General features: G+C 37.6%; 1 protein-coding gene across 1 annotated transcript in view; it reads left to right on the top strand.

Moving 5' to 3' along the window:
* Positions 1–18,733, top strand: part of MSH3 (mutS homolog 3) — a 118,750-nt gene extending 100,017 nt beyond the window's left edge. Inside the window, exons 21-24 of the mRNA XM_010578093.1 lie at positions 12,128–12,314; positions 12,525–12,654; positions 15,241–15,415; positions 18,364–18,733. Coding sequence (XP_010576395.1) covers positions 12,128–12,314; positions 12,525–12,654; positions 15,241–15,415; positions 18,364–18,472 — 601 coding nt within the window. The 3' untranslated portion in view covers positions 18,473–18,733. The remainder of the gene's footprint in view (positions 1–12,127; positions 12,315–12,524; positions 12,655–15,240; positions 15,416–18,363) is intronic.
* The last annotated feature ends 3,938 nt before the right edge of the window (positions 18,734–22,671 follow it).

Raw genomic sequence — 22,671 nt, 5'->3', positions numbered from 1 at the left:
TAGGAAGCAGTTAGGAAGCTGCTTGAAAGGCCAAGACGTTTCATCACAGAGTCCCTCTACGTGGGTAACTCGACGCTCTGCCAGCCCGTGGCTGTACTTCCCTCGCAGCCTGTCAGCGCTTGCTCTGCTGCTGCTCAGGTAGTATCTTCAACTGATCCTAAAACCTGCAAAGCCGAGATGTGGACCATTCCACTTAAATTTGTGAACATTGCACACACACATGGGAGAGAGCTTGATGTTATATCGAAAAAAGTATTGGAATGCCTGCTTGACTGATGTGACTGGCACTCTTCATTTCCATCATCCTGTGAGCAGAAAGACTCCTGTCAGTCACATGCAATTGAATCCGTGAAGATGGAAGAGCATTTACATATCCCAAAGTGGCATTTCTTGTATGAGTTACTATAGCCATCATGGATCTTCTCATCCATATTATTTCTCTGCCTTGATTGTTGTCACCTAAAAGAGAATGCATGGGCCAGAAAATAGGGGAAAGTTTGTGGCTGGGCCTCTGTAGGCTTGTGCAAGAATGCAGGATGCATGGAGCCCTTGGCCCGTTTCCCATAACACCTGCAAGGACTGCAGGTATCTCTGTTTCTGCAGGATGTGTGCGAGACATCTTTTCCCATTGGTGTACAGTGCTTTTTTTGTTTGGTTTTTTTTGTTTTCCTTGTGCCAGAAAGATCTCATATATTGTAAATGGCATGATCATCAGCTGAAGAGCACAAACTTGAGATGCAGAGGACTCGGGAGAGTGTACATAATATGGTATTTCTGTCAAGTCCTGTGCACAGCAGAGCGTGGCTATTCTTCTGCTGAGGAGAAAAACCAAACTCAAGTCAGCTTCTGACCAGCATATTGCTCTCCCATGCAGGAGCAAATTCTTACATTTGATAGAAGGTACCTCTAGGAACACCTGAAGTTGTTTTAAGGTCCCTAATGCTTACCTTGTTTTGGCATGGTCTAGAAGATAAGGGTAATCTGGAAAGAAATGCTGTTAAAGCTTAGAGGACAGTTTAGGGAAGGATTTCTTCAAAGTAAACTAAAAAAACCAAGAAAACTCAGCCCTTTTTAATCCGCGTTTCTTCAAAGGCTGTGCATCAAACATGTCATAATGCTTTCTTCTGTATATTTTATTCAAAATGTCTATTTGTCTGATCTCTGAATGGTGGAATTGACTTTCAAAAAGGTTGGGTCTTACAATAGATACATGAAAGTTACCTCCCTAAATACTTTAACAGCTATTTAATTCTGACAGCTTGACAAACTCATATTACTGTTTTGTCAAGAGTGTGTGGAACTGAAAGAAACTAGTAGACAAACCTCACTATTTCTCTCTAGGCAAACTGTTGGTTTTTTTAAACTGGATAAAATGTACATATTTATGGCATCATTACAAATTTTAGTAAAATTAAAAGTCATGATGTAAAGCAAATACTGTGTTAACATCTGCAAACATTTGGGTCATCAACTTTGGATGCTTTGTTTATTTTTTCTTTGCTTCACTGGAATGTCACCATCATTAAAATTTGAAAGATATTTAAAATTGCATGATTTACTTTAACAGATTAAAATGTTCCAAGGCTTGTTAAGAATACATTTTATAAGAAATCTTGAGAAAATTAGAAAGCACAAGGACGGATTGGTATGTCAAGCAGGAAAAAGAGAATGTTTCTATCAGAATGGAAATTGAGTGGAAGATGTTTTCCAAGTGCTTTTCACAATAAATTGAAATCTGCGGTAAATCACTTAAGAATAAAAACAAAATGGTGCTTGTAAGTATTAATGGAAATGAATGTTCCATTGATCTAAGTGCTCGTGGAGAAAAACTTTCCAGCTTTTTGTAACTAGGCAAATAATGTTGCACTTAATTTCATTCCAGTTTTACCAGTTGATCTGTAGAAGGGAGCTACACAGGAGCAGGACAGAGGGGGAAAATTTTTGTATTTAAAATAATAAATAAGTAACAAGCTCCTTTATTTCAGAGCTTCATTGCAGAAAGGGTGCTATTTGCACAGCAGTAGGCAAATTAAAGTTGAAAAAGAGAGCAGTTTATGACCAGGATGCAGCTTGTTACATTCTTTGTTCCTTATGCATTGTTCAGTTAACAGATAAGCTGTATCTGCAAAGAGACTGCCCAGGCTTGATAATGGTTTAGAAGCATTCTTCATTAGAAGTCTCTTCACATAGTGATTTCACTAAACATTATAAAGAAATGGACATCCTCCATCCAAAGCTACTCTGTGTATTTAACCTTGATTGCTGAGGGGACAGCATGCTGATGACATTTTTAAATGGTTACTAGTCTGCCGGAAAGACTGGCAGAGCTTTTATGTCCTAAATGGGCCTGTTCCATCTTATTGGTAGTCCTTTATTCTATGAGTGGAATATGATGGTATTGCTTTTCACCCCTTGAGGAGTCTACACTGGTTTTGGTTTGTAATAAATCATAAACAAAATACACTGTACTTGGAGTTATACATGAGAGATTATATCATGACTTTTTTTTTTTTTTTTTTTAATTCTACTGAAAAATCTTTCCCTGAAGTTACTGCATCATTACTACTTCAGGGTTTCTGTGCCTTTTTCAGAATTCTTGTGCTGGCCACAACCTCCAAAATTAGTCAGATCATTGGGCTGGACTGGCATAGGCTTTGTGCATTCACATACTTAGCAATAATAAGATGTCCTTTATGACAAACTCTTCAGTATTTTGCCAGAATAGCATATAGCCTCTCATTTTTATGTCACATGTGAACTCTGTTGTTCTTAACTCATAAGACCAGTTACCAAACTGAAAAACTCCTTGCTTCCATTTATTGCTTTATTAAGCTTTATTGATTTTTTTGCGGCTTACAGGGTAGGATTATGAAGATTAGTTTTCCTGTCTGTCCCAGAAATATCAGTTAAATCACAAAACCTGGCATGAAGATTCAGTTAGCCAGCTTCTTCATACCTTCATCATAAAAATCTAGGCTATGAAATTCTAGTCTTGAGGTGACAGCAGTGTTTAGCAGGGCAGTCTGCAGGCATCCTGTGTAATACAGAAATCACCAGGAGATTGAGTGCTGAATAGAAACTGTGGAGGAGTTTCTCTCAGCAGAGCAACTTGTCTGTACATTACCTGGTTTTGGCCAGAACTTTGGCTGATGCCTTGTTAGATTTTGATTTTTTTTTTTCCCCAGTTATTTACACCCGAAAATAAATGTTTAAATTTAAGTAATTCAGATTTTCCTTTAAAAAAGCCTAGATTCTCTGAAATTGACTGTGCAGTTAGACTTTGAAAGATAAGGGTCAGAAAATTTAAAAGCAGATGTAGTTTTTCACATCTTTATTTCATATATATATATGTAGTATATATATGTAGTGTGTATATATATATATACTGGTTTTGCTGTACACATTTAATTTATGTATTGTGCAGAACAGTAGGGAACCATTCATACAAAGCAATCCCAAGTGACTGGCAAGTCCATGCAAGAATTTTATGTACTGATATGCTAAACGAGTATTGTTTGTATTTGCTCTGGAAAGCAACAACAGTCAAACAAACAGAACTTGTTAGTTGTCAAGAACCCAGAAGTAATTTTCAGAAATGTTACTTCTTTTTGGCGCAGTAATTTGTTTCATTTTGTTCTTGCTTAATTGTATTTGTGTTTATTGCCAGAATAACAAAAACTACTTAAGGCTTTCATTTATGCTTACAGTCATGTAATTACACCTTTGGGGTAAATTATTCCCAGCTTTCGGGGGAAAAAAAAGGTGGTGTATTAAATTCATTACACCTATTTTTTATCACGTGGAAATACTCTTTTTTTATAAAGAAGAGAATATGTAAAAGTTGTAGTTAGTGTTGTTAAATTGAAAATTCTGTTCTGTTTTTGTAGAAAAGTTATGTCTTGGACATATCACAGTACATTTGAACTGTAACTATTTCTGACTGTTCTGTAGCTCTGTAGAAATAAATTAAGCTATGCTATGCATATATTTGTAGTTAATTTAGTTTCATGCCTTTGTTCATTTCATAGTAACATGCATCTGCTGTGTTAGGTTTATCTCATACATGTAATAATATAATATTTAACAAAACAGTCTTTGATTTGTATACATGGCATTTGATAAAATCTGTAAACATGAACAACTATTTTGTTTGCAGGCTTTAAATCAGGCTTGAAAATTCATTTAAGTCAGTAAAAGACAGTTATTTATATATACAGTGAGATTTATAAAACAATTTCTGCTGCATATTGCAGTATTCCTGAAAGGGATTGAAAGGCTTTCCCCATAAGGGGGCAGTGGGGGGGAAGAAAATTTGCCTGTGAAGCTGACCAGCTGTTTTACAGTGAAGTTGAAACTCTTCATTGCATGGTGGTGTTTACCTTTCTAAAACTCTTCCATGCTATGATTTAACCTAGTCACAATTTGAATTGGATTTTCTGTAGCATCCACAGGTTTAAAGGGGAAAAGTTCACTTGCTCTGAATGCTTCAGCTATTGTCCCTAGTCTGTTGCTATAGTTTCTGCTTTTTAATCCCCCTTGGCCTCAATCCTTCAGCTACATATGCACATTAACTTAATTACCTTGAGTTCCCTTGTTGGAATCTGAGAGTAGTAAGGGTAAACATGTGCATGTTTTAGGGTTAGGTTTTTCTTTGTCTTCATTTTTTCAGTTTCTTCAGGCTAATATTGATGGCTCACAAATAAGCATCCTAATTTGAATATCTGCGCTTGTAATTTATTCTTCAGCAAAATTATTGTACTCTTAATCTGTTCTTTCTCTTGACCATGGATAACATTTATAGAGCATTAATGGTTTCCTGCAGAGAAATCAGAGTAAAAGCATGTGTTTGGAGCTTTAGTTGCTTAATGGAGCCTTCATAAACTTCTCCATGTAGTATTGGCCTTCTGGTATGCACTGCCTGCGCCAGCAGATCTCTCAGTCAGAAGGGGAAGCTGCAATAGAAACCTCAGTTTGGTACCTCTGTACAGGAACAAATTACAGCTTTCTCACTGAGGGCAAGAAAAAGAAATGCTTAGTTCTGTGTTTGAATAAATGTAAAAGCTGATGGGCCTGTGAAAAGCAATCCATTGATACATTAGGTATAAAATCCTTTGCATGTTTGAACGTGGAATTCAAGCTATTGATATTGTGCCCTTGTTCTGCTGCCAGACACCCTGCTCCTCAGAGAGCTCAGCCCTTGTGCCCTGGCAGCCAGCTGCTCTAGGGCTGTAAGTAACATGGGATGGAGAAAGTGGAACTTAGGGTCGAGCAAGTCCAGTTTTAAAATACAATGGAAAATTTTAGAATTAACCAGAAATCTGCTGGATTACTTTAACAGTGAGTGATGTATTTGCCCTAGGTGATATAACAAGTATTTTTAAGGAGTTTTCATGTTATTGAGGGTATCATTGCTGAATTGCAGAAATAAACTTTCTCAGGTGTTCTTCACTAGGTAATGTAACATAAGCTTTTGGAAGAACAGCTGAATTTCTGTTGCCTTTTAAAGCTTTAGGAAAGAGAGGATATTGGTAACTTATTGTCACTCAGTGACTGTATTGACTAGACCGGTATTTTGTCTTCTGAACTCAGTCCTACCTGTTCTGTCAGTCAAGGTGAAGCTTTTAAAATATTGAATGTTCACTGCAATCCATGGATGTTTTTCTTTCCTCTGGCTTTTCAGAAAAAAATCAATGCAGTTCACGTCTTGAAAGCTAATCCTGTTAGATATGTTTCTTTTAATGTACTGGGGTGCCTGTGTGTGCAGCATGCCTCTGTTGGCCAGGTCTATAAGGTAATGAGGATTTAAGTGATTACTTGTTCTGGCTATTTCAATTATCTAGTGATATAGAAAAGGGGGGGGGAAAAAAAAAAGCTAAAAACCACTATGAAACCGAGTATTAAAATTGCCTTGGACTTGCTTTTCTTTCCAGCATAATGCAAAGTACGTATCCCTATTGGTCTTAGGTTTTACTAGTTTTGTTAATTTCTCAGTGAATGAGAATATCATATGTCCACAATAATTTACAAAATAAAAATGTATTTTACATAAATGTGTAATGCCTTCTGACAGGCTTTTCAACAACTGTTCTTCTACATTAGGTATCATACCGTCGGTATTTCTTTATTTAAAATTTGCAAATGAACAGTTGTAGAGGTGATTGAGTTTGTATGTGCACACTGACTGTAAATACGTTAGTATCGTGAGCGTCTTCTCATTTCCTATCATTGTTGTCCATGTAACTTTGCACACATTTACTTCTTAGAAGTTGCCCATGAATAATGCAAAAATAATTACTATCCTGATAACAATGCTTTCTGTCATACTTAGGATAAGAGTTATTTTTTTTAAATTCTGTAATTGCCATTTCTGTAAATTATTTTTCTTATTGTCAGTTTTTGGTTTGAATCAGTAAGAGCTTGATGGAAATGAAGTAAATGATTTACCAGTACACTGTGGGGGAGTGTGAAGCATTAGTTTCTTGCCAGTGAACTGTTATAAATTTGCAGATGCTATCTTCTAAAGAATTACTTGATAAATTTTCGTTGTATGGGGAAAGTAGCCAGAAGTTACAATATCCAAGTTGAGCTACTTTTATACTAACAGCTGTGAAATTCTTATTAGCAGCCTTGAGTGTTTCTAAAATACGCAGGGTTTCAAATTGCTTTTGTTGGCAAAACTGAACTATTGTTCTGGTTAAAGGTGTTGGGATTCTTGGACCACAGTAGGAGGCGACAAACAGTAGTCAGCCTGCCAATCCTCCATTTAGGGTGCCTGTTTTCATTTTCTTGGCAGACCAATTTGCAAGCTACTTTTGATTTTTAACCTGTGAAGTTTCAGAAAGTGTTGTTTGCTAGGTGCCTGATAGACAGTCAATAACCCGGTTCAATGGGAGAAGACTTACCTAAGTGTTGAAATGAAATTGCATTTATGTTCTTCTATTAAAGTCAGGATCAATATCAAGTTTTTCTGTTCTCACAAGCATCATCCTCAGTTAATACTCACACTTTTCCAACCATTTGTTTTTTGCAGAGACCACATGAAACTTCAGCTGGGAATAGTGTTTTCTGCAAAAAATAAAAGGATACAAAACAGTTGCTATGAGATCTTTTAAGAAAATATATTAACTGTACCGTGTTGATCAAAAACATGTTGTAGAGAATGATCCTATGCAAGAAAAGGGATAAAATGTAAGGCAAAATCCTTTCTTTCTGTAAACTAGTTAATTTAATCTAAATAACTCCTGTTCAGATACAGTGATCTTTGAAATGACAGTTTGAAGGGTTTTGTGTGAGAGAGAGCAAGTGGAATTGTAAAATCACATTATGATTTTATTTGTGTTTTTCTCTGTGTTCTCTTTGAATCACAGAAGGAATGTCTTTGTTGGTGGTGTTGAGAGAACGGCATCCTACACCTTATTTTTAAGATATTCTCAGAGAAAAGAGTAATTTTCTTTTAATGCTAATTATTCTTATGAATAAATAATTTGACTATGAGTACGTTCTGAGATTAAGTCTGGCTTCAATTCTGATCCCTGGGAAGACAAACCATATCTGGAAACCTGAATGCCTTCTTTTGAAAACTGCAAAGGCAGTGTATAGAGACTTCATACTGATTAGGTTTATTCTTCTGTAACGGGTACTAGGTTTCATTTCTCCAGTATTTTAGATGAACTTTTAAAGTCAAGTGCATGTTTCTAAAATCAAGATGAAAAATCTTAGTTTAAGGTTTTTTTCAGCATTAAGTACTTTATAAACTAGGAATTAATAAATAGCATCGGGATGTTGACAACTGTATGAAAATAAGGCTTTAGGGAATGGTTTTGCAGTCTTCTTTTCTAGGATTCATTTGTTGCTATGCAGTTGCTTTTTGTTACCACTGGGAGCTCTTGGGCTGCTTGGTCATTTTCACAAGCACTGTGAGGGATTCACACTAACATAAAAGAATAATAAAATACCTGAGGTCCACACAGTGCTCTTAATTTTATAACCAAACCACCTAACAGCATGTTAGATAACTTCTTTTGAAAGGTAGCATGGAAAAAGCCTTAACTAGAAGCTTCTGTATTTCAGATTCTTGTTTTTGCTTGGGAAATTTTTTTTTTTCACTGCCTTCTGTCATACTGGAACAATTTCTGTTTTAACCTACATGTTGTCTCTTTCACCCCTAGACTGCTAGCATAGGGCAGCTGCAGTTCTCTGGGGGCCTCTCTGCTCTGCTCCAAAACGATGTCTTGGGTTATTCTGTTGTTCTTACGCCACTGTTAGTCATCAAGTCTGCAAGTCTATCCCCTTCTCCAGGACACTTCAGTTTTTTGAGAGCAGTAATAACAGGTTGCTGAGAGAATCAGCTCCCAGAAGAGCTCAGTGGCCTCAATTTAAATTTCCTCCTTCCATACAAATTTTTCGTGGATGGCTGTCAGAGTCCTCAGATGTGTCTAGCTGATCAAAAGCTTGAAAGCACAAGACTTCAAGGTGACTTTCAGGGCCACACAGTTTAGCAATATTAGTTCATGTCTGTTGAGAGCAAGTTTAAATAGATACTGACTATACAGAGAAATTTTTGAGATGCAAGGAAAAAAGTTACAGTACTTAATTCTGGTGGTTTCTGAGTGGAATCATAGCTTGTATCATTAAAAAAATTTCCAACATTTGTAGAGTCTCGTAGGACAAAATATCATAGGACACCTTCCCAGGATGATGAGAACTTACATTGGGAAAGGTCAGTACTGTGCACATGTATTGACTCAGGAGAGCAGGTTAAAAAGAACAGCCATTTGAATGCTGCTACTGCAAAATAAGGAAATCTGTATCTTTTTTCTCTAAGGGGTCACATACAGGTTAAACATATAGTGCTAGCTGGTTTACATAAAGCTAGCTGCATATCATCTAACTTATCCTCCAAAAATTATTTTAGGAAAACATTGCCTCCCTGTTTTTTCTGAGGCTATAGACAGGAATCTTTACCACTTGAAACCTAGCACTGAAAAGAGGTAATGCCTCCTCTTTTTTTTTTTTCCTTTACATAATAAATGTGTTGAACATTATAAGATGAAGAGCTTTTAATTTTATGGAATTTGATTGGCTGTCAGACACATTATAACAAGTGGTTTCCAGCCAAATTGTATTTGCTGAGGAGTGATGGATCTCTTGCCAGCACTAAAGAGGCACTCTTCACATTGGATGTCTGCACGCTCCTCGTGGGCAGAATATTATAGGGAAAAGTTTAATGTTTTGATGTATAAAAACATTTTGGAGGCAAGGTACATTAAAATGTAAATTCAAAGCAACTGAATCTTGTAGAAGTTTAGTGGGATTTATTATGGCTGTTTTAAACTTGAAGAAAAAGAATTGTTTAAGCAATAGGTGTTTTGACTCAAAAACTTTGTTGTATCAGGAATAATATAGCATACAGTTAGGGAGCAATGCCTTGCTGCATATTAACTGTTAGTTTTATAAATGCAATAATCCACATTAAAATAGTTATTCTCTACTTGTTTCTGGGATAATATTGCTTATCACATAAGTTTAAAAAAAAAGTATGATTCTTAGTGTCAAGGACAGAGGCAGAAAGAACAATTTTACTCATTTTCAAAGGATGACATTTAAGAGTTTTTATGTCATTTAAAAATACACTTTTTTTTTTTTAATCTGTAGATAAGCCTGAGTTGGATTTGAATGTTTTAAGATGCTGAAAAGAAAGGCTTCTTTTGCAGCTGTTGTTAACAACAAGAGAAAGATAATACTTATTTCTGTTTGCATCTTGAGCATTTAGTGAGGAAGTTCTGAAAATTATTTTTGTGAATGCAAATTAGATACAAAATGACTAAATGATTTTGAGGGCTGTATGGAAATGATGCAGTCCAAGAGAAAAATAGAGCTGAGAGCTCTCAATGTAGTCCTCATAGGTGCAGGCCAGACAGCCTCTTAGATGCTGTCTCTGTAATGAAAAGCCAAATAGAAATGATAAAATAATAATACTAATAATCCTAGGGTCAGAAACTAAGGTTAAAGTTGCCCATTATGAAGCTAGAGATTGTTCAGACATAAAAAGTGTTTGTCATTCTTGTGAATTTATTTGTAGTTAATAGTGTTAGAAATAAATCTAAGTTATATTGTTCTTTGTAGGTCTGTGCAATAGTGCAATAAAGGAGGATTGTTTGATTTTACACTAGTACATAATGGCTGAACCAAATTAGGAAAGGGGGTGGGGGGTGTTGGGGGCACTGTGAGAAATTCAGTAATACGTTCATAGTTCTTAACCCAGCATTTAAAAGGATTACAGCAGTAAGTGGCTTTAAAAAATGTTAATTTCACAATGCCTCAAAATCCTGAATTATATAGTTAATTCAGTGAAATTAATGTAAAGTTTAATTAGCTTATGTGCAAAATCACCTTTTTCTGGAGTATGTGGGAGTATACCTAATGTGTGTGTATGTAAGCACATATTCAATGAAATAAAAACACTCAGTTTGTTCATTGTATCATAATGCCCATCTCCAAGTTAAATTAGTTCATTTATAATTGAAGATTTATGTATTGTAAAGTCACAGATGCCACCATACCTAATTTCCAGGGCAGGAACCAGAGGATATATAGAAATAGTAGTTGTACTGGGTCCAACCTGCTGGTTGTTGGTATTGGTAGTCAATTACTCATGACAATTATGAAATCCTCATAACATGATGAGTATCTTGCTGGTGCTTCTGTAGGCAACAGAAGCAATTATATTAGAGAAAGATGCAGCAAAAGACAGAGGAAAAAAGCTATATTGGGATTCTCTTTAAAGGTTTTGATTGGCTTTAAATACTGTTGTGGCCAGCTGCTATATTTGAAAATGTAAGACGCTAAGCCCATGAGTCAGTTTTCCTTAAATCAGTGTGGCTTGTATATAACTATATTATTGGCTGATGAGAGTGAACAAATCCATTTTTACAGCCCTACTCAGTGGCTTGCTAGTGATAACCTATCTCAGAAGTGATACTGTAATGTGATTAATGTCATTGGAAAGCATATACGGAAAAAGGAAATGTTCTTTCTTCCAGGTAGAAACCATATCAATTGAATATGTAAGGAAAGCTGGAGAAGAAGAGAAGAATAGGGTGCATTACCAACAGGTTTCTGAGATGAAAGCTGCTATTTCACAATTTGAGGTAGAATTTGAGGATTGAAGGTTGCATGAATCTGCAACACTGCTAAAAGACTGGTATGAAATGTGAAGGAATTTGTGTGTGTGTGGAGCAGAGGAGAAGCTCGCCTACATGGTAGCTGATAAATTCAAGGACAGTTGTATAAAAGGATGAGGAGAGAAATCTTTCACATAAAATCATGTTTAAGCATGCTGTTAGGATTGTGTGCCTGTGTAATTAGAGGAAATAATTGTTATTTTATTGCTGCCTGAAGGAACTAAATGCTGTATCTGGATGCACAAGTACCTGGTCACAGGTCCACTCTATCTCTACATGGAAATGCTAATACCTGATACTTTCAGCTGTTGTTAGCATTTAAAAAACATACAGATTCGATGGTTGAACTAAACAAAAAAAGTAAAATTCATTTTCATAGCTACTTTTGCTGGAATCCTTCTTGTGAGCTGACTGGTCTGAATTCCCAGGGTTCTTTTTAAGGGAAGAGCAGGCTGCCTTGCTCTGTTTGTCAAGGTGGAAGAATTGCATCCTGAGAAATACCACCTTGTCTATCTCCTCTTTTTCCCCTGATTCCTGTAGTTGACATGGGATGCTGAGATTTCTGTCTGTGGATTTACACTGGGACTAGATTACTGATGGCCCAGAAAAATTCTCTGCTGTCCCTACAGCCTAATCTCCCCCAGGTGCCCATAGGGTCCATATACCCTGTTGTCTTGGGGAATGCATGCAAGCCTTTATTTAATGGTACATGGGTAGTTCCCTCTGGACCTTTCAGTCTTTTAGAGTACCCTCACATCTGCGCCGTGAGCTGTTGTTGCTTTTTTTCCTAAGCAGTAGCTTGTTCTGGAAGGTGAATGTTCTGCTCTGCTTGGAGCAGCAAGAGATTTATAACAAAATGGTTTCATTATCATGATTTTTTTTTTCAGTGTTATCTGGCATTTATTTGAATTTAATAAATTGATCTGTTTTGTATCCCAATGCAGAATGGGAGCAGCAGACAACATTTACAAAGGCCGGAGTACCTTTATGGAAGAACTGACAGATACTGCTGAGATAATAAGAAAAGCAACTTCAAGATCACTAGTAATTTTGGATGAATTGGGAAGAGGAACTAGCACGCACGATGGAATCGCTATTGCTTATGCTACACTTGAACATTTTATTAGAGATGTAAGTGTTCAGTCTGACACATGCTTGTGAATGCTTTTTCAGCCTGTACTATGGTAGGCTGACTTAGACGTGGTGTGTATTTCCTTGTAGAAATGTGGCATGTCTAAACTCAGGGCAAAGGGATATGTATAAAGGATACCAGTTCTGTGTTGCTGTGTTTAAAAAAAATTTAAAGCCAAACCTTCTTCTGTGTCTATTTCATTGTTGTAGGTGGAGTCACTGACACTGTTTGTCACTCACTATCCCTCAGTTTGTGAGCTAGAGAAGGTGTATCCAGAAAAAGTTGGTAACTACCACATGGCTTTCTTAGTGAATGAGGAGGAAAGTGCTGAACAAAAAGGTACAGTGTAAATCTATCTGAGATTCTGGCACTATAGGTATAGGGAGAAAATGTAAAATTGTTATGGTAATTTAAACCTCAACATGAACGTGATAGATCCAAACTCACTAGAGTATCAGCCTATACACACAGTGGGGGGGGGGCTTGAAAAGTGAACAACTGTTTGTCTTTAATATAAGGATGACTGAGCTAGGTCAGATAAGCTGGATACTGGGCTGGGTGAATCTTTTTTCACAGTAGCCAAATACAAAGGATTAGGGAGGAGGGATTAGGGATCAAACATATGGCAACTCTTTCTCTAAAAGATCTCACTGCAAACATTTGGTATTTAGGGGGCTTCAAGAGCTAGATGTGTTTTCTGGTTTTTAGTATCTTCAATAGATTTCATTTCAACAAGGTTGTCTAGTTTCCCTGAGTATCCTTGTGTACTTTTGGCATCTTCATCCTGCTGTGTCAAGGAGCTCCAAAATTTAGCACTGCATTGTGTGAAGAACCACCTCCTCATGTTTGTTTTGAAACAATATGTAGCTTCACTTGATAGTCCCCACTCTTGGATTAGAAGAGGCAGAGGAATAATCTCTGTTCATCCTTTCTATGCCATGTGTAATTTTGGACATTGCTTATCATGATCCCATTCAGTTCTGGTCTTACCAATCAGAAGAGTTACAGCATTTCTTCTTGTTACTGCTGCTCTAAATGAGTTGGTATTTTCAGTAAAGATTGTCAACTTACTGCTTAGCAATTTTTGTTTGATAATAGGTATGTTGAGCAGCTCTGTCTAACTGCAGTGGTGATCACCCTTCATGGTGAGAACTGACTGTTACCATCTGTTTCCTATTATTTAACCAATTAATTACAAATGCAAAGACCTCCCTTTTAGATTATGGCTGCTTGGTTTTCAGAAGAGCATTTGATGCAGGACTCTTGTCAAAATACTTTTGAAAATCCCCATAGGGTTTATCCACTAGATCTGTCTTACTCACATGGCTTCCAAACTTAAAACAGATTTAGATGTAGGATTTCCCTCCATACAAACTGCTTTGATTTTTTTCCTTGATGTATAAGGTTTAGTCAGGTGCTTGACAATTCTGCTCTTACTCTGGTTTTCCTACTTTGCCTAGTAATGGCCTGTTCCCTGAATCATTCCTAGAATTTTTTTAAGAATTGGCTTGGTATTCGCCATTAACCTTCCCCCTAATTCACTCTTAATATTGTATTACCTGCTTACATTGTAAACTAATCAGGGCAGGGCACTTTAGTATTTGCCACTAAATAATGTGTTTAAATATATAATCTATCACTTAAAAAATGTGTTTCAGAGAATTAGTTTAAAAATTTAGCGTTTGGCTAGATGGAGACTTTGGCTTTTGTATTCCATTTAATATTAGAAGCAGGGATCCCTGAAATATGTGTTAACTTTGAGCACAGATAGCTCAAAGTAATGTTGTGTTTAGGTGAGCACTGTCTAGCCACACTGATGTTCCCAGCTAGAGCATTGCTCTCTTGAGCATCAGCACATCCTTTTCTCACAAAGTTTATTGAACATTGAACTGTTGATCTCTTGATACTTTCAGGCAGTTGAGTTGTTGGTAACATTCAATACTTAGTATTCCTTAACTATTATGTCCATGAAACCCTATACTTTGTGTTTCAGTGTGCTGCTTCAGCATTCCTACTTCCAATGGTAGTTGACCTGAACCTTCAGGCCATATGTAGTCTTTTCTGTTTCGCTGCAGAAAGCACAACAGGTGTAGTCCTACAGCCTGTGAGCAACAACACATCTATGTTTCTTACTTTGCCTGTATTTTTAGCTCCTTATGTCTTAACACTTTAATTGTTTTATTTAAGGTGAGTTTTATGGCATGTTTTTTTCCCAGTCTTTGGCTTGGATCACTCAGATCAAATCACCTTGAGTCATCATAATTTATGGAATTCTCCTTTGTTTCCAAAAACCTGCATTTTTAAGATAGAAGAATGAAAGGCAGTGAATGACCCCATACTTCTGCTCTTTACACAAGGCCTGGATTGTGCAGAGATGCAACAAGGATATATAAAGAGGAAGAGGAAGGAGTCACCAGATTTATAATGATGGCTCTTAATGTTTCCATGTTATTGTCATGGAAGAGAAAGAATCCCTAGCAGAAGACCCACTATCCTAACCTTTGGTTTTTCCTAAGCATTTTCTATGGCTCCTCACTTCCTGGCAGACAGCAAACTTTTTGTTGTGTTTTAGTTACGAATTATTAATTATGGGATGACTGACACTTCCTTTATTCTGTCATTGCTCAGCAGATGTGAGATGCAATATCCCAGTTACAGCAATTCTAAGTTTTACACACACATGCCCCCAAGTCTGCTTAATAAGACACCAGGTAAAAGTATAGTAAAGAGTTTTTTCAGTCTCACAATGGGTAGGTAAAATGTGTGGTCTCAAGGAAACGTTTTTCTTTCATATTTCTTCAATGGAATATATCACATAGAAAGCAGGAATGATAATGAGAACACACTCTTTGCCATTTCGGTCTTTGGTCTACTACATTTTATTAACATAATAGAGGAGGTTTTGATTTTGGTTTTGGTTTTTAGGATCTGAAGATGAAGAGAATCCTGAATTTATCACTTTTCTTTATCAAATAACTAAAGGAGTTTCTGCAAGAAGTTATGGGCTAAATGTTGCCAAACTGGCAGATATTCCTGAAGAAATCTTGAAGAAGGCAGCTCACAAATCAAAGGAGTTGGAGAGAATAGTGAATATGAAAAGGTCAGAACAATTGTGATTCCCCCCCCCCTCCCCCCGTGAAACTTCAGCTATGAATTGAGGAGCATTTCACACAATGTGCATTAAAAGGAAGAGTAAGAGCTACTTCAGATATCCTCCTACCCTTCAGAAAAGACAGTGGAACAAAACTTCGAAAAAAATATTTAGGAAATTTTGCTATCTGTTTCAATTCAAGCTTTAAATTTTATAGTTAGCTATTATGTCAGAGGTTAATTGCTGCCCTCTGAAACAAGATTGGAAAAAACTAAATGCACATTGAGATAACGTTAGGAATAAACTATTTTTTATTTTCTCATGGCAAATACTAGCAAATTTATTCTTTCAGGTATGTATTGTCACTGTTTTCAGGAAGGCACATTTGAAATATAACTATCTTCTAATACCTACTTCTGTTCTCACCAGTGATAGTGAAAATATTAATAGATTTAATTTAGAAAGTATATTACTCACTTTGGAAGTTGAAATTGTATTTGCATACTGTAGTGTAGTAGGGAATGTGGCTATTCTTCTGATTTAGCTTAAATATTTTTAATATATTTTGATTGCCCCTCAAACACTCAAAATTTTACAGAAAGTCTGGGGATTTTAATATTTTTCTGATAACCAGTTTTTCATTCAGGGGCATATGTACCTTACATATTAGACTAGTTATGAAAATTCCTATGTGTATCAAATGGCATCATCTTTATAAAACCTTTAACATGTACACAGATATAAATATGTGCTGGTATTCATATTCATTTCCACTGAATTTTTTTGTTGTTATTTTCAGTGACAGTCCTATCAGCAAAATTCAAATAGCCCTTTAGGAATGAAAACATTCTATTGAAGATACATGACAGTTTATGGGAAAAATAATGTGGTAGCTTATGTTAATTGGAAATAATAGTCCATAACTGACAAAAGTAAAACAAAAATTACTAGCCGGTATCTTAACACCGTTGTGATAGGCTATGTAGGGTTCTAAAATCAAGAAAAAATTGTTGTTCAGAAAGGTGAGAATATGAGCTGGAAGGCCAGAGTTACTGTGTAATAAAATTAAGATGTGAAATAATATAGTATGTCCCTTTGGTTTGTCTTCCTTTGTTCTATGAAAATCATGCTAGTGTATTACTTGGACAGGGCACAAACAGAGTTCTAGCATGTCTCTGTTGCTAAAAAGAGAGTTAATTGCATACAAAACCTATGAGCAGTAAAAATAGTATGCAGTGATGTAGTTAGAAGACTGATTTACAGTGCCCATAGAGGGGTAGAGTGAGGGCTGACTGGGCAATCTTAATTATGGGACTTAATTCTGTCCAATGTATCAGCTTTTGAATATGTAAGCTACCATCAGTATTTTAGCTTTTGGTATGTAATTTGCTTGTATTCTTAAAGTGAAAAAGAATATGAATACTTAATCTAAAGCTGTGATGAGTCCTTTATCCAGACTTACCACTGAGGCTGGAAGCCCCTGCACCCCACACTTCCCTGCAGACTGCTGCCACCTGAGCTACATGAGGGCACGTACCTGGGAGGACCATCTGGAGCAGGCTCCCCCCCATCTCCTGCAGGTTGGAGGGGTTGCTCCCTGCCCTGTTCTCTGTGGTGCCAGGGCTGGTTTTTGCATGACCACAAGCAGGTCAGGTCAGGGATCCGATCCAGCTGAAAAGTCGTTCTTTCCCCAGTTGGTATCACACAAGTTCAATTTCCTGATGTTACACATGAACCGGCATTACTACCCGAAGAAGGAAGGGGTGGGAGCAAGAGGAGGAGGCCCTTGGTTCTGGCAGCAATTGGTGGAGTAAATGTAACCTTGAGACTGCAGCCCAGCCTACCCCATCTGGAGTTTGACACTTTTGCCTCCCTCTTTAATGAGAGACAGTGCTATGTAGGGGGTCAGGGAGAAGGGACATCCACCACACAGCAGTTGCTAATTCATTGGGTTTGACCTGTACCAGGTTATTCCTTCACTGTAGAACTCTTGCATGCACTTTGGAGGGAACTTCATGCATCTACATAAACCTGGAGCTCAAGTCAGCAAAAAATATAAAAATATCAAATGTGTCTGATGATTTTGCAGTGCATAATTTATTGTATTATGTAATTCTTAATTTTTCCAGTTCTCCTATGTAGGTCATTATAGAAATATTTTCTTCGGTATATTCCTGGGTTTTTTTCACTTATTGCCATGATGTGATCTAAATGTCAAAGTATTCTTCTATACCTTTTTCCCAAAAGAGACATTAACAAATTTAAAAATGGATACAGTGTATCTGTGTTAGAAAATAAAAATTATCATGATCTCGGGAATCAAACTCAGACCTGTTCATAGCAGTATACTTGTGCTGTCACAATACCCACAGGCCAGCTGCCTTGTCTTATTTTTTTAAATCACTTTCATATTATTTAAGAAAATCCACTGGGTAATTCCATCCAATCTTGACATCTTTGTTGTCAGGAATGTGTTGACCCATTTTAAATGTCTGGTTGTTATTTGTCACAGCTCTCACAAGTCCTTCTTAAATCCAAAAATATTAAAAAGAAAACAGGAAGTATGTGTGTAGTCACTTATTTTGAAAATGCGTTATCTCTTTATGATTCTACATGTGCAAATTTGTAGGAACTGAATGCTGACAATTAAACAGTGTAAACTACAGTACTATTTATTTCCTTTAATGATATACTCTTGCTCAGAGTTTTATTTCATCTTGGCAATGCTTCCGGTATGTAAGTTAGTTATAAAATTAAATTGTTGACTGTCCTAGAGCTGGAATACATTTATTGGAAAATGTTAACTGATGGTTTGAAGATCACATCACATTTCAACTATGCAAACTGCTGTCTTTGGCTGTATATAAAATTTTGCAGATGACTGTAGGGCTTTCAAGGTTTGATGTGCTTGAATTAAAAATGTGTCCATATTTTGATTGAATTTTTCCCCCCCCCAGAAAAAAGCTAAAGTCGTTTGCTGAAGTATGGAAGATAAATGACTCCCAGGAACTACAGAAATGGAAAAGTATGTGTGAACATGAAGATGAAAGAAAGGACAGTTTTTAATGCTCAAATCATGCTTAAAGATGGAAAATAGTGCAGATACAAAATACAGGTCTGGAGACTAATAGATTCTATCAAGGTGTAGGTCTAGGTGCATTAAGTTGACTTTTCTGCCTTTTGAGAGGTAAGAGATGCTGCGTTGTGATATGATGCCCCGCATCCAATTCCTGATTGTGTGTAATTTTCTCACTCCATGTTGCTTCCCTGAACTGTTTTCCACCCTTTTCCTTAATTGCAAAATGTCTACTGGCATTGGATTTAGTTTCTAATATGTTTAGAAAACATGCAAAAGTATGTTGGTAACTTACTAGGTAAATCTTTTATAAATAAAATAATGTCTTTTAACTTTATTGTACTTCAGTTTCTAAAGAAATATTCCTTTGTGTTGGGAAAATGTAGCTGAGTCTTGACTATGCTTTACTGCTGTACAATTAGTGAGAATGAATAACATAAAGACACTTTTTTTTGGTTCTAGTATTAATGCTTTTAAAATTCACTGGTTTTTTAGGGCACCCCCTACATTTTATGTGCATAATGAATTTAAGAAAGTGTGTGTTATGTGGCTGGATTAGGAGAGTTTTATTTCTACTGATGAGATTGATGATGGTGCAACTAGTAGTTTTCAAAGCAGCAGCAAAAAACAGACATTGACTGTGTTTTGGTTTCCCACTTCTTCATTCTCAAGCACACCTGCTTCCTTTTCAGCTTTCTTTCCTCCTGATCTTCGCCCTCTCTGGCACGGTCTGGAGAAAGACTTACTCTAAATAACATTGGAGTATTGTAAGATGAGGTGAAAGAGGCAGTTCAAACTATGCAACTGGCATCCGCAGTGCTCTTGTCAAATGCAGAGTAAAGCTGGAAAAAACAGAAATGCTTTTTAATTTTTCTATTTGCAGTTATCAAGTCTGAATTTCAAACGGGAATGTGATATCCAAACTGGTTTTCCTTTACAAGTATAACCGGGTGAAATACCTTGCTGTGAAAATGGACAATGATGTTGACATACTTAAACCTTGGCTAATAGTTTGTTGTATTGAAAAAAAATATTTTATTAAGTGATGTATTGGGTTTGCATGGCAAGGTTTCAGTAGTGGGGGGGCTACAGGGGTGGCTTCAGTGAGAAGCTGCTAGAAGCTTCCCCCATGTCCAACAAAGCCAATCCCAGCCGGCTCCAAGATGGACCTGCTGCCGGCCAAGGCCGAGCCATCAGCGACAGTGGTAGCGCCTGTGGGATAACACATTTAAGGAAGGGGGGGGGAAAAACCTGCACAAAAGAAAAGCTGGAGCCAGAGAGAGGAGTGAGAATATGTGAGAGCAACAACCCTGCAGACCCCCAGGTCAGTGCAGAAGGAGGGGAGGAGATGCTCCAGGCGCCGGAGCAGAGATTCCCCTGCAGCCCGGGGGGAAGACCATGGTGAGGCAGGCTGTCCCCCTGCAGCCCACGGAGGTCCACGGGGGAGCAGATCTCCACCTGCAGCCCGGGGAGGACCCCACGCCGGAGCAGGTGGGTGCCCGAAGGAGGCTGTGACCCTGTGGAAAGCCCACGCTGGAGCAGGCTCCTGGTGGAAGTTGTGACCCCACAGGGGACCCACACTGGAGCAGTCTGTTCCTGAAGGACTGCAGCCTGTGGAAGGGACCCATGCTGGAGCAGGGGAAGAGCGTGAGGAGTCCTCCCCCCGAGGAGGAAGGAGCAGCAGAGACAACGTGTAATGAACTGACCCCAACCCACATTTCCTGTCCCCCTGCGCTGCTGCGGGGGAGGAGGTGGAGAATCTGGGAGTGAAGCTGTGCCTGTGAAGAAGGGAGGGGTGGGGGGAAAGTGTTTTAAGATTTGGGTTTATTTCTCATTACCCTACTCTGGTTTGACTGGTAATAGATTAAGTTAATTTTCCCCAAGTCAACTCTGTTTTGCCCATGAGGGTAATTGGTGAGTGATCTTTCCCTCTCCTTATCTCAGCCCACAAGCCTGTTGTTAATATTTTCTCTCCCCTGTCCAGCTGAGGAGGGGGGAGTGATAGAGCAGCTTTGGTGGGCACCTGGCATCCAGCCAGGGTCAACCCACCACAAGTGGAAAGAAGTGAAATAAAGTATCTTGATTTTGCTATAAGGAAAAGAATAAAATCAGGCGTTGTAATCTTTGAGACAGCTGAACCTTTCTAATTTTTTCAGTAAATGAGGGATTTTTTTGCAAAATCATGTGTATCAGATGAATATGAAATAATGTAATTGCAGGTGATTGAATTAATCTTTCCAATATAGAGAACTTCATGCGGAAAAGGTTGTAATTTTTTTACCTGTCTTACCTTCACCTGCTAACATTCACCAAAGACTTTTCTCCAGGTTCTTCAGATGCCAAAGCATCATTTAAACAAATAGTTTGCTACTCAAATAGCAGCAATCAATATGAGCATCTCCTTCCAGAGCATGCAGTGCATTTATCTAAACTAGAAGAGCTGAAGAAGAAAACTAGTCTTTCAAGGTGTGGTTACACGTCTGTTTATCTATGCCACACATTGTGAAGCATAATGAATGTAATACTCCATTATTAATGCACACAGATGGTAGTGCATTGGATCTAAAGACCTCTGACCATAGTCTTCAAAGAGGACAAATGAGCCATTACTAAATTCCTGTGTGTGCTAAATGTGCTTTTAGTAAAACTCTCTTTGCCCTCAGGGGAGCATTCAGACTATGCTCTGACAAGAAAAAACACCTGGATGCAGTCTGAAAAAAATGAAGAAATACAATTAAGAATGGGAAAATGGACACGGTATTACTGGTTTGCTCATACTATCAAGTACAAAGCAATTACAGCAGGCTTTTCTCTTAATCTCTGTGATCATGTTGGAAATAACTTTTGATTTTAACCCTGCTCAGTTCAACAACGGAGGTTATCTTGCTGTCCCGATAAGGTTTCTTCTAGATATGCAAGCTAATTATTAAAGCCACTGTTTTATTCACTGCTGATTATTATAATTCCTAGCAGATACGTAAAAAGTTACAGCCATTTAAGAGTGCACCATAAGGAGATGCATGCTATTGTTAGATGCGTTTAATGCTGGTTTTAGAATACATTTGTAAGGAACCACACAGTATGCAGGTTTATCTAGACCTTGATCTGCTGATGTGGAGTAGCCATGCTCTTTAGGAGAGTGAGTGCCATGTGAGGGTGGTCGCTCTGGGATGTGATGAGTTCAGAGCTCACTTGGGTAAATTCATGGAGCATGAGATTAGGCGTAGTCTAGACAGGCAACCAGACAGACATTCCATGGCCTTTGGTAGCATAGAGTGCAAGAGGGATACAGAGAAACAAAGACTTGCTGAAAAACAGGGAAAGGCATTAATTTTTTAGGAGGTTTTTTTGTTGGGTTTGGGGGGGGGGTGGTTCATTTCTTTTGCTGTGGTAATTGGGACTTCTGTGTCTGTCACAGCAGGAGTCCTTCTAAGAGACAGAAAGATGAGAAGCTGCTCTTGTGTTTTCCCTTCTCCTCTCTTCTCCTCTCTCTTTTCTTCTCCTCTCTCTTTTCTTCTCCTCTCTCTTTTCTTCTCCTCTCTCTTTTTTTCTCCTCTCTCTTTTCTTCTCCTCTCTCTTTTCTCCTCCTCTCTCTTTTCTTCTCCTCTCTCTTTTCTTCTCCTCTCTCTTCTCTTCTCCAGCACACTAGGCTTCATCTTAAAAGACAATCTGAAGTACTCTTTTGGTAGTGGTATGATCTTGGAGATGTGCCTTATTTTTAAACCAGAGTAATAAAATTTTGTCTGTGTGCTGAGTCAGCAAGTTTGGTCCTGTGTACTGATGGCTGTAGGGTTAAAGAGTGACCCATACTTAGATGGTCCTTGGTTGTAGTGGGAGTTCATGCTAGTCTTGAGTTTGCCTTCAAGAAAAGAATGTCTAAATCTCTTTGTCTAAATATTAATATTTTTTGAAACCTGCATAGACTATTGGCTCCTACGGCCTGTGCCAGCATGTTATTGACATTGTTAAAATTTAATATTGATGTGAAAAATACAGCTTTGTGCTATACATAAAGATACAGTCTCCTTGAAAGACTTTTGCACTTTATGACTTTCATCCATTTTTTTTAAAGATGGTATTTATCACTTTCGTAAGCTTTTTCTTTCTTCTCTCTTCCCTGCTCTTAACATAAAAATTTTACTGCCTTGTGCATCTTGTCTTGAATGTATTGCCTTTAGAATGCACAGAG

This window comes from Haliaeetus leucocephalus, unplaced genomic scaffold, assembly GCF_000737465.1.
Source record: "Haliaeetus leucocephalus isolate CR32 unplaced genomic scaffold, Haliaeetus_leucocephalus-4.0 Scaffold598, whole genome shotgun sequence".
NCBI classification, from domain to species: Eukaryota; Metazoa; Chordata; class Aves; order Accipitriformes; family Accipitridae; genus Haliaeetus; species Haliaeetus leucocephalus.
Note: the sequence above shows the minus strand (reverse complement) of the source record. Positions and strands in the feature narration are given on the sequence as shown.